This window comes from Delphinus delphis, chromosome 8 (assembly GCF_949987515.2).
Source record: "Delphinus delphis chromosome 8, mDelDel1.2, whole genome shotgun sequence".
Lineage (NCBI taxonomy): Eukaryota > Metazoa > Chordata > Mammalia > Artiodactyla > Delphinidae > Delphinus > Delphinus delphis.
The window spans coordinates 94,512,711-94,525,535 of NC_082690.1; the positions used below are offsets into that span (position 1 = coordinate 94,512,711).

General features: G+C 39.9%; 1 protein-coding gene across 1 annotated transcript in view; it reads left to right on the top strand.

The window, feature by feature from the left end:
- The window catches only part of HSD17B12 (hydroxysteroid 17-beta dehydrogenase 12), a 163,297-nt gene that overhangs the window by 133,814 nt on the left and 16,658 nt on the right, over nucleotides 1-12,825 (top strand). Inside the window, exons 7-8 of the mRNA XM_060018744.1 lie at nucleotides 4,030-4,064; nucleotides 11,449-11,530. Coding sequence (XP_059874727.1) covers nucleotides 4,030-4,064; nucleotides 11,449-11,530 — 117 coding nt within the window. The remainder of the gene's footprint in view (nucleotides 1-4,029; nucleotides 4,065-11,448; nucleotides 11,531-12,825) is intronic.

Below are 12,825 nucleotides of genomic sequence, written 5' to 3' on the forward strand. Positions count from 1 at the left end.
TAATACATTAGCTAAGCATTATGGTCCCCTGATGAAATGTACTAAATAAAAAAATGTTTTCAGATACGGCTAAGAATGCATATAATCTATCCTTACAAAGAAAATCCTCCACAACTGTTACCATGCCTGATGTACATCTGCTTGTAATACTAGCATGGGAAGCTGTCTGTGACGTAGTATGATATGCACATTGCATGACGTATATAATAGGATGCACATATTTTTACTTCTTTGTATATTTCATCCATTCAACAAAAACTTTTTTTATATGCGTTAATTCTATAGCATATTGTAATTTCCTGCAGCTGTTTGCATTCTATTCCCTTGATTAGAATTTTTTTTCCGCCTATTGAACTCTTATTTATTCTTTCAGAACTTAACTGAACCGTAATCTGTGAAGCTCTACCTGTTTCCCTAGTCCCTCTCCTAAGTGTTGGTGCCCTCTGTCCTTACTCCTATTGTCCCACTCATAGCATTGTCATGTAATGATTTATTTATATAAATATCTGTTCTCTTGCTCAGTCGTGAGCTCCCATCACCCAACCCTGATTCAAGTAACTAACATGTCTTCTACTGAATGGAAGAATGCCTGTTTATTACTTTGCATTGCTCCAGGCCATGAGTTGATATGCATAGAGCATTTTGAGAGCTCTTTTATTTCCTGTGTCTGATAAAGTAACATCAAATGTATTTTGTGATTCCAGTTCTTCAATTCTTATCCATATGCTTATTGAGATTTTTTTAAAAAACTTTATCGAGGGATAGTTTATATACTCTAAAATTCATCCATTTTAAGTGTACAGTTGAATGGTTTTTAGTAAATTTACACAATCTTGCAATCATCATAGCACTCTAATTTTAGAACAATTCTTTACCCTAAGAAGCTCCCAGTTGAGGCACTTCAAAATATTGCTGGAACCGTCCAGAAATTTCTGTGTGGTGAGTTGAATTGGATGACCTCAAAATGTGTCACTGTTTTTGGCTCTAAACTGTGTTGGGCACAACATACTTAAGGGAGGCCTAGATACTTAGTGGTGCTGTGTCCTGAAAGAAGAGTGCACGCTGGCAATAAGGGACATAATTTCCTTTCAGGGGCTTACTCCGTGGTGCACTCTGTGCTAGGTCCGTTATGTACATCACCTTATATGAAATTCAGAATATAATAAGCTGTGATGTAGATGCCTTCTTCATTTAATACATAAGGACTGCAGAGGAGGATAAGAAACAAACGAGGTCACGTGGCTAGGAAGTGGAAGGGCTAGGATTAGCTCTTTGGCCTGACTACATACCACATTGCCTTAAACATTCAGCAGCTATTGCTACATGTGGAGTGATTCCTATACTCCTATAAAAACATAAATCTTAGGAAACATGTAAGCCGATTTGAAGAGTTGTTATTTAATCTGAAAAGAGAAGAGCTGACTGTGTTGAAAGGATAAACTTTGAACTCAGCTTTTTCTTTGACTTGGTTCCATACAGTTTTGGGGGTTTCCTTTTTTTTTTTTTTTGGCTGCGTTGGGTCTTCGTTGCTGTGCGCAGGCTTTCTCTAGTTGCAGTGCGCAGGCTTCTCATTGCGGTGGCTTCTCTTGCTGCAGAGCACGGGCTCTAGGTGCGTGGGCTTCAGTAGTTGTGGCTCGCAGGCTCAGTAGTTGTGGCGCAGAGGTTTAGTTGCTCCGTGGCGTGCGGGATCTTCCTGGACCAGAGCTTGAACCTGTGTCCCCTGAATTGGCAGGTGGATTCTTAACCACTGTGCCACCAGGGAAGCCCAGTTCCATACCGTTTGGTCTGAGGGTGAGTGGGCACATTCTGACTTGAGTCAAGCAGACCTAGAAGAGCGAAGAAATAGGGTCATGTTTTAACAAACTATAAAATATTGAAGCCATTTGGGCTGTCAGCAGAATTTCTGATTGAGTTTGCTTTGGGGATTGTTTCTCTTTTAAGTCATAAAATGTTAACACTGGTTGGTCTTTAACAACTCACAAGGTCAGTTATGTCAGTTAGAATATTGGTTTGGCTGCTGTGGCAGAGGTTTAGTAATGGCTTAAATAAAATAGCAATTTATTTCTCTGTCAGATAAAAGGCTAGGTGGGTAAGCAATGTTTGGCATAAGAGCTCCACAATCATTAGAGATCCTGCCTCTTTTTATCTCACTGCTCTGCCACCATTAGCACATGGCTTTCACCTTGGGGTCTAGGATGGCTGCTTTAGCTCCTTCCATCACATCTACTTTCTAGCCATCAAGAGGAGGAACAGGCACAGAGGAGGACATGTATTTTTTTCCTCCTGTAAGGGCCTGACCAAGAAATTGCATGTATTACTTGTCATCTTATCAGATAGAACATAGTTATAGGGCCACATGCCCTGTGAGAGAGAATACAGAAAATACAGTTTTTATGGCCGGCATATCCAACTGAAAATTCAGCTGTTATATTAAGGAAAGAATGAATGTTGAGAGACACTTGGCATTCTTTGCCCCATCCTTCTATGAAGATGAGTTTAATATGAGAAGCATAGAGGGACTTCCCTGGCGGTCCAATGCTTAAAACTTTGCGCTTCCACTGCAGGGGGCACGGGTTCCATCCCTGGTTGGGGACCTAAGATCCCGCATGCAGTGTGGCGCAGGCAAAAACAAACAAAAGAAACCCAAAAAACGCAAGCGCAGACTTATATGTAAGAAGGAGGGAGATAGGGGACGCTTCAGGCCAAACTCTTTCTTAGGGTCTCTCCTTTTTTAATCTGGAATATTTGACCAAATCTAGATACTTCTGTTGAAGTGATTCCCCTAGGCTTTGAAGACACCACTTTGTCTGTTTAGAAGTTGGCGGTGTGTTAGTCTACCTTTTATGACGCAGTGTCAGTTTGAATTCGTGTTCTTCCTGGAGAAGTGTACGCAATGGCCCCACGGTTGATATCTGGGTTGGGAGTACTCCAGAGCACATTCTACGCTGGTCAAGTCTGGATGCATTTTCTTTCTTCAAAATGTTTCTAGGAAAAAAATTCTCTGCTCGTCAGAATGCTGCTTTAATTAAGACATTATTCAAGATAGAAAGCTTAAAATTCCTATGGTTGGCATGCATGCAAACTTTTCTGTAACAAAACAGCATTTGTTTCTTAGAGAACTGATGATATTCTGGAGTCCAGAGTTCATACTCCAACCTCAGTACTTAACTATGACGTGGCCTTGACTAAGCCAGTGGATGTCTTAACTTTTCTTAGTTAATAATATCTTAAAACAGAGTTTAGAAGTACTTTCTCTCGTCATAGTATATGTATGTAGTCAACAACTATGAAGTCCTTTAAGAATGTGGGTGTCCATGGAATTTTCTGGCAGTCCAGTGGTTAAGACTGCATGCTTCCACTGCAGGGGGTGTGGGTTCTATCCCTAGTCTGGGAACTAAGATCCTGCATGCCTTACAGTACGGCCAAAAATAAAAATAAAAAAATTAAAATGCTGGTGTCCTTGTTTTCATTGTTGGTTATTTGAGATGACAGATAACTTCAACTTCCTTTAAGGATGCGTTTTACTCACAGTTAGCTTGAGCAACAAGAGAAATAAATGTGAAGATAGACCTAATCCTTGCCAACATGTCACTTTATGGCATTCTTCTAAAGGCATTTTTGATAGGAAAAGGTTATTTTATCTCTTGAGATTAAAAAGCTTGAGTAAGTTTGGTAGGCAGGATATTTCTTGTGATAACATATGTCCTTTTCTGAGAATGTATTTTGGGAGACATAGATTTCACCATAAAGCCTTAATTGTTTGAAGATCTGTATGTCACTATTACATTTCAGGCAAGACTAATTTTAGCCAAGTTCACTGAAAATATTTACAGTATTATCTCCAGTAATTTCATCTGATTCCTTTTTAGCACGCTTGCCGCCGGCAAATTATACAGAGTGTATCAAATAACTGCTGTCTGTAGAAGTGGCGAGTGGTTTCGTGATTCCCTCCCTGTTTGTGTGGGTGAGTTCTCTCCATTCTCTCTGTAGCCTGCATCCTCACTGATGTTTTGTTTTTCTCTTTTGCAGATGACATGGTTGGTACTGCCTGGCATGGTAGAAAGGTGAGTCATAAGCTCACACACAAGCACTAGAGCAACGGAGCTCATGGTTATTTATAGGGGAGAATCCTTACTTTGAAAAATTCATTAAAGTGACTAATGAGCTCCTCCATGTCTTAGTGACAGAGTAATGTGCCAGGCGAGTCAAACGGTGGAGCATGAGTCATCTGGTGGTGGAGGCCTTTTCCACTCCATTCCCTTTTTATTTCCCTCTCCAGGGTTGTGTGGTTCCTTTACATCAGGATTTAAAAGTCTGCTTGAGTCACCATCACTAACTCAATTGCCTGCTGTTCTGAGGGGGCGATGGAGTTGCTAGGATATTCCCGGGAATACCTTCCTAAAGCTTTATGCTCTCAGAGCCCAAATCAGTGGACTTTCATGCAGCGAGACCCCATCCATCCTCTGGTGTTTTCTGTTCTTACTGGGAGAATGGATGTATGAGGGACTTGGGCATGTTAGAAAGTGATTATAAGATGTCAGCCCCCACCCTTGCCCTTGGAGGAAGAGGCTGTGTCCTCTAGCCCCAGCTGTGTTCCAGTTTGAATGGGGTTCCACTAGGATATGCTAGATGTCTTCATTTTTATTGAGAAATGTGTTGCTAAGTCCTTACATTTGAAATAGCGTGAAGTGTCAGATGGTAATTAAGCTCTGTTCCTCCCTTAGAGAAGCCTGAGTGATGGCTAAGCTTTCCAAGAAAACCTGTTGCAAAGAGCTGGGCTTGCTTGGTCATTTGCTAAATTTAGGGCTTCACAGTCATCCTTCCTCTGCAAAATAGCTTTGAGTTTGGAAGAGATCCAAAGGAGTCACAGCTTTGCAAAGGGGAGACCCAGGGACCCTACTTCTGTGAAGAAACCTCCATGACCAGCTTTAGGCAGGGTTTACAGCTCATGTTCGTTGATTCCATGTTATGTGCCAGGTGTTGGATGAGAACTTGATATTTGTTTGCTCATTTAACTCCGATAGCCTCCCACCGTCCTACAAATGAGGAGACTGAGGTTAGGAATCCATTTTATTTGGCAGCTACTTTGTAGCAAGGCTCTTTCTTTGTAATGCATTTTACATGTGGTTTTGTATATTTTAATTGCTTTATTTTAGTAAAATTCCCCTTTAAAACCTTTAAACTACTTATTGATGGCTACAGTGGGAGTGTGCCCCTGATGGTCAGATATGGAAGTGATGGTGGTCAAACCAGACCAGAATCCTAGAAGATTACAGAGAATTAGGGCAGACAGCGTAGAACTCAAGAGGGATGAAGTTTGGGTCATCATCTTAATTCTAGTTTGGATATCTGCAAGTGACACAGTATTAATTCAGGTTAGTACATTCCATCCATTAAAGAAGAAATTTATATACCACAGAGGTACTATAAAAGGAATTTTTAAGTGTGTTGGTAAAAATCATATCAAAAGAGATACTGGTTATGACCAGGAAGAATTAGATTCAAAGAGTCAGAGAATTTCAGTACTTTAAAATTAATTGAGACCAACCCCCCCCCCCATTTGACATAAAAAGTGATATCCAAAGAAACTGAGTGCCATGAGGCTACATAATTAGTTAGTAAATGATACAGACACAAGGTGCTCACACCTCTCTCTGTAGACCTAGCAGCCACGATCACAGTTGTATCTGGAGCCTTAGATAAAGACAAAGAATGCAAAGGAAAGGATCCATCTGTTTCAACAGGCATTCACTGAGTAAAGTTTATCACAGAAGATGAATTGGATCCTTGCCTTTAAGAAATCAAATTGATTTTACACGGGGGTTGCGAAATGATCTGGTGGAAAGCCATCATAGGCTAGGTATTGAAACTGATGTCACAGGGATGATTGTGGCACCTGCTAAGAACTAGTCAGAAATGTAAGTGGGTTTTATAAATCGGTGCTTTTGGATAGGAGAAGGAACAGCTATGTCTGCTTGAGTTAAAGGAGTTACTTGTTATATTAGTCAAGGCAGGCTAACTGCTATAACAGACCACCCCAGAATCTCAGTGGCTTAACACTCTAAAGGTTGATTTTCCCCTCACGTCACAGTCTGGTGTGGATCAGCGATCGGGGCTCTGCTCTACCCAGTCATCCAGGGATCTCAGGCTCCTTCCATCTGGGGTGAAGGTGGTCCACTCTTCTCTTGGGCCTTGTGGTTCTCTGCAGAAACATCTGCATGCAGCCAGCAGATGAGGGAAGAGAGAGGAAGGATGATTTTATGGGTGGTTTCATGGGCCAGGCCTAAAAGTGGTGTCCCTCACTTCTGCCCTCATCCCATTGTCTAGAACTCAGTCACAGGCTACAGCTAACTGCAAGGGAGGCCAGAAATGTCATTAGCTGTGTGCCCAAGAAGAAAGAAAGACTCTGAGTTCACAGATCACCTGAAAGCATTCTTACTTACGTATTACAAGTGATTTGTTTATAGCCTGCCCTTTACACCATCCCCAAATGGCATAACTCTGGTTGGTTACCATACGTAGGTTTCATATCTCCATTGAGGAACAGCAGGGTTCTTTGTTGTTGTGGGTTTTTTCCCCTTTCACTGATTCTACTTCTGATGTATGCGATTTTCCAAACTCTCTAGAACTATAGCCTAGGGCCAGCTGACTATCACTAAACAAGTCTCTATAATCAAACTAAGGTATTATTATCATACAAGTAAAAAGTACATAATTACGTTATAGAGGAAACTTACTCTTTCCACTTCCCTGGAATTATAAACATTTTGTACAGCTGGAGCCAGGAGGTGGTTGCCATAACAACCATGGAAAAGCTAAAAATAGCCCCTTTCATACTGTATTGCTTAAGGTGGAATTATGACATGTTATGGTGTTTTAGGGCAGGCAGTTCTCTTTCATGTGGGAAATGTTTGCAAACTTTCTTCCACAAAGCAATATTTGTATAATGTATTTGGATCGCTGGTTCTAATTATATATCTGACCTCCGTGATCCAGGATTCTTTTCTGACATGGAACCCTGTTTTGATATGTTTCTCAGTCTTTTTGAGAATCTGTTAGAGAACTGTCTGTACCAACTTCTGTGTTATGTTTAAGCTTAAAAAAAAAAAAGTAATGACCCTCCAAGAGCACACTTATATGCTCCCTGATAAGAAGCGAAAATATGAAGAATTGGGATGTAGTGTTTTGTACAATCTCCCTTGTCTGCAGTCACACTCTGTATCAAGTAAGCAGTCCACATTAGGACCGACCCTGTGTTCCATTGCTTCACAGCAGCATTTACGCCTCCCCGTCTTCCCCCCCTCACCTGCAGTGTGGAGCAGTGATGAGAGGGTCCCAAGGAAGGCAGAAATCAGTGACTTACTTCATGGAAGACCTGTCACTTCCTCTATGACAGTAGTATTTTTGTAAGAGCTGTGCACAAGGATACTACAACAGTCTGATAGAATAGTGGGGCGTGTAAGGAAGAAAAGAGGCTTGGGAATTTTTTTTATCCGAGTGATCATTAAGGAGAGTTTTCCAATTGGGGATTTCACAGGACAGAGGGAAGTCTAGAAAGCATAGCTATAGGAGGCTATAAATATAAGGTACTGAATTTTATAGGGTTTTGTGTGTTTAATGTCTCGCTGGTGGGAGGGCTAGTCATTGAAGAGAATAATTTTGGATGAAAAGGTACTTCCTTATCTGCAGTGGTTTCTGCTTTGTTTTTTTGCAGTATTTTAATTCTAGTAGATCCTCAATAACTTACACCACTGAGACACCATCGTGTGGCTGTTAGCAAATAAGCAACCTGATGAATTAAGAATGTTGTATCACAGAAAATACTACTTGACTTGTTTATTTGGATATTTGTCATAGCAAACTAGAAATGTGCTGAAATATGAGAATCATGAGTCTTCATTATGGAACTTCAGCAAATATTCTCAATGTACCTTCCTGTCTTAGAATTGTTCCCCAAGTCCCCAGAAAATGAGAGATTAACCAGGGTTTGGTTTTATGTTTGTTTCTGTGTGCAATTAAGCGCAGCCCATTTTGTCCTTCTGCTTCATATAACAGAGTTGTCATGAGTCTGGCTGTGCCATGGAAACTGGTTTGACGTCACTAATTCTGCTTAGATGGGGGATTAGCGCTAGACAAAGTAGTTGATTTTAAAGGCGAGTCCTTTGTGCCTCGTGGTCCCAAATGTTCATCTCCATCTCTATGTAAAGAATAGATACTGTATACAGTACAGGGATTGAGACAGCTCTACAAGTGTGTTATTTGTGATTCAGACAAAACTAAGTCGAATATCATTATCCTTGGAGAGAGGGAGAGAGACTTTTATGCTGTCGTGTGTGTGTGGGGGGGAAGGCTTTTGGGAGACAAACCTTCTTCGTAGCACAGTGTTTTTGTGGAAGGGGTGTTTTCTCTGCTGTTACTTTGGTGCAGTGATAAATGCTATCCTTTTAGTGTTTACTTAGATCTAGTGCCTTCTCGCTTTATACTTCGTTGGTGCTGGATTTGCTTCCATGCATTTTAGAGTGCAAATATGGTGTTTTGAATAAAGTACCTTCCAATTCTGACTTTTCACTAACTCAAACTAACTCTACCCCCTAGAAATTTTAAATTAGGGTAGAATATTTAAGAAACAAAAATCTCACTTGCCTCAAGGAGTAAACAAAGCACATGCTTGCATAATTGTAGCATATTTGACTATTGGTCTGTATCAGTTTTGCAACCAGGAACAAGGTTTTTATTATCTTTAAATAAATTTTTCTGTATTGAAATCATTGCTTTGGTGAGTGAAGTTTTAGGAATCAATTTTGGTGAGGTCAAGATTTAATTTTTAAAATGTTTTTGATAACATTTAAATTTTAATTTTGGAAGACTTTTAAATTGTATTTCATTTGTGTGGAAGGAAATAAAGAATGTAAGATTTTTGTTCAAGAGCACATGCAGCCACCTCAGCCAATTTGAGTATCATCCAGCCCATAATCCCGCTGATAAAACCAGCAGTGTGATAGGTTACAGTGAGAAACAGCATCTTCTACAACTACTTCACATTGGCTTTTCTTCACTTGCTGTGAATGAGTAGGACATAGCAATTCCTGGTTACATGAGAAAACATTAAAATAAAGCACTACCTATACCTACAAGGATGCTTGGGGCTCAGGATGGGGTGCAACTTGTCAGGATTTGGGGTTACTTCTCAGAAAGCATATTGTATTGCAGAAGATACAATAACTTTCTTAGCTTCTACTTGATTGGGATCTGCCCTTAGCTTAAAGGTGACACATTCCAGTATATCATAAATATATTTCACTTTCTCTTTCTCTTTTTTAATAGATTTATCGAGATATATTTCACATATCATAAAATCTACTTAATTTAAAGCATATAATTTGATGGTTTCTAGTATATTCACAGAGTGTATCATCACCATGATCTAATTTGAGAACATTTTTAACACCCTATAAAAGATAAAGATATTTTATGGGACTTCCCTGGTGGCGCAGTGGTTAAGAATCTGCCTGTCAATGCAGGGGACATGGGTTTGAGCCCTGGTCCGGGAAGATCCCACATGCCTCAGAGCAACTAAGCCCGTGTGCCACAACTACTGAGCCTGTGCTCTAGAGCCTGCGAGTCACAACTACTGAGCCCACGTGCCACAACTACCGAAGCCCATGGGCCTAGAGCCCGTGCTCTGCAACAAGAGAAGCCACCACAATGAGAAGCCCATGCATCACAACGAAGAGTAGCCCCCGCTCACCGCAATTAGAGAAAGCCCATGCACAGCAAGGAAGACCCAACACAGCCAAAATAAATAAATTTAAAAAAAGAGATATTTTAAATATCATAAATTAATACTGTATTAAAAGTCTCAGTAACCAAGGTGGTTTTTAACCCATTTCGATCAAAGGAATGTCTCACAAATATAGATAAAATGAAATTACTAGATACTCATTGCTAATTCACCAGTTTTTACCTTAGAGTTATTGGGTTCTAACTCCTGATAGGCATTCTTACTCTCTTAATATTTAAAAAGAAAAGCCTTTTCTGTCTGTGTGAGAGAGGCAAGCAAAAACTACAAGAATGGTGTAATTAATACATTGACTAAATATTTCCAACTTTCTTCAAAACCGTAATATAACAATTTAAAATTTGAGATTTGATTTCTATGTCCAACGTGTTAATGGATTTCGCCACTTAGGAAAGTGTATATAACTATTACTAATAAGGACTTCAGTTCAAAAACAGAAACAAAAAACAACAGCTCGTTTTCAGTGACTCATTAAGCGGAGGGTCCAGACTTCATTTGATGGTTGAAGTGGCATCTCGCCTAGAGGCTGGCAGATGGACTAGGTGACCTTTGGGAATTATTTCTTTTCAGATTTCTGTCTAAAATAACTTAGATGCCATTTAGTCATGTTTCTTTTATTATTTTGTATAAGAGGAGTCTGTATCGTCCTTTTTAAAAAATACTTAAAAATTAGGCCTTAGGAAGTAAATTCAGACCAAGAATAATGAGAAACTAAATTGAAGGAAAGGAACCTCATCTAGAGGGCAGGAGGCAGGTGGGGCAGATTGCAGTAGCTAACTAAGGGGACCAACCCCCTGAGAAGAATGGATTTGAGGGGGAAAAGCTGGCTGTTAATTCTGTCTAAAATTCCTAAAACCCTAACCTCACACTTTACGCAAGCCATATATGACTGCTGACAACTTGTATGTTTTTACAGCGTTGCTTTCCTCAAACTAATTTTCATTTATTTGTAGACTGAGTAATTCCTGGTAACTTTCTGACTTTGAACTTTCATTAGTCGCTAAAAGTTACAGTAGAAATTGAGCTTGGCCTCTTGGCAAAAGAATATGGTTTGATGAACTATAGAGTCGCATGATTTTAGAGTCAACTCTACATTTAGTGCCTGAGAGCAGGACGTAACCATTCATTCGTGTAAGTACCTGTTACATGCTCAGGACCGTGCAGAGTATTTTGAGGAAAAGTGTAAGATAAGGGCTCTGAGGTCTAGAAGCTTATGGTTTTTTTGAGGGAGAAGAATGTTTATACTCATAGAATGATTAAATATGACAGCATGGATAGTATGTGGTGATATGCCAAATTAAAGGCATACAAGGAGTATGAGTGTTTTTAAGAGTAAGAATTCTTGGTGCTATGGCCAGAGACCTCAGAGAATAGAAATCAACTGGAGGAGACTGAAGATCTAATCTGGTCATGCCCCTGATTACTAAGACTGAGAAATGAGCTAATTGCAAAGAAGAGCTATTTTTATTTGATTGAGTTATGCCTCTTTCACTGACCAAGCATGTCACGTGCTGATGAAAGGCAAGGAGAGATGTGTGTTAGAAAAACAGCCAGGATATTCTGTTTCAAATAATTAGATATCTAGATCTGTAATTTATAAACAATTGTATATATGATTTCATTCTGTTTACTTGCATCTTCCTTTTTAGATCTAAAGGGGCAATTCTGAACATCTCCTCTGCCAGTGGCATGTACCCAGTTCCACTGTTGACCTTGTACTCTGCAACTAAGGTGAACAATTTTTTAGTAAATTGTGTCAGAAGAAGAATAACGAATACTTTTCAGTCTGAGAAATGGGCATGGAACTTTCTTGAAGTTCTAGCCTTAGCAGTTTTCAAATGGACAGAGAAGAAAAGGAAAATAGCCAACACTAGTTTCAGAGGAGCCAGAGCTGGAGATACACTGACTGGTATCAACTTTACAAATGAGGCACCAAGATCTCAGATCTGCAGATGCTTTTTTTCTCTCAGTAGTTTACTGGTTTTAAAATTGGTATTTGTACTTCCCAACAGGGAGCTGGTCTGGGCCAGTTAGCTCAGCTGATCAGAACATAACATAAATGAGTCTAAGAATGGGGATTTGATTCATGAATGACTCAGCATACAGCTTAAGTGCCATGTCCGCAGAGCTTAGAAGGATCGCAGCTAGTCAGCACATAGATACACAGTATGCACAAGATAGATGGGGGAGTGTGAGTTTTTGCCACATTCTTCAAAGTTCACAGATATTTATTGCCACTTCTGGAGTGAGACAAGAATTTTCCAGACCTCTCTGTAAGATGCCATAATTTTATACCACATCACCATTCCCCTCTTCACGTTACTACTAGGACAGTAATTTAGAATGCATTTTGTACTGCCTGCAGGTCAATAGCATCATTTTCAAATATGTTGTTGAAGCATAGGTTACATCTCTGAAATAAAAATGACCATTGGGACGCTGAAATTAAACAAGCTTTTAGGGGAAAATGAACAAAATAAAATGCACAATAAGAACTTGCAATATGACAGGAAAGGAAAAGAGCAAAACGCCTGCCCTCTTTTTCACTTTGTCCCCTGGAAAAACTTAAAGTGACTACGCACTGTATTTTGAAAAAGCCTGGCTCTGCCCACCCCCCAGCCCTGCAATCTGCTTGCTTTCTATATATCTGAAACATGCAGTAGGCATGTTTAAAATGAACACCATGTTTCTTGAAGTGACTGGTGAACTTCAACTTCTTCTTGCCTGTTCTGCTCCACGGACACAAGACTGTCACAAACTAGGACCTTAGTAGAGTCATCATTGATACTTTGCATTTCAAGCCTGAGGTTGAGTCCACCTTTGTAAAAAAATGGCACATTATATTTTACAAATAGATTTAAAGTCGTTCTATTGGAAGAAGATGGGCTGTCACGTTCATCTCTACACTTCTTGGATCTTGCCATCCCAAAGGACCAAGAGGACGCTTGCTCTTTTCTTCTCTTTACTGACAACAAAATCCCCATAGACCAGACTTGAACAGAATTCATACTGTGTTTCTGTTTGAA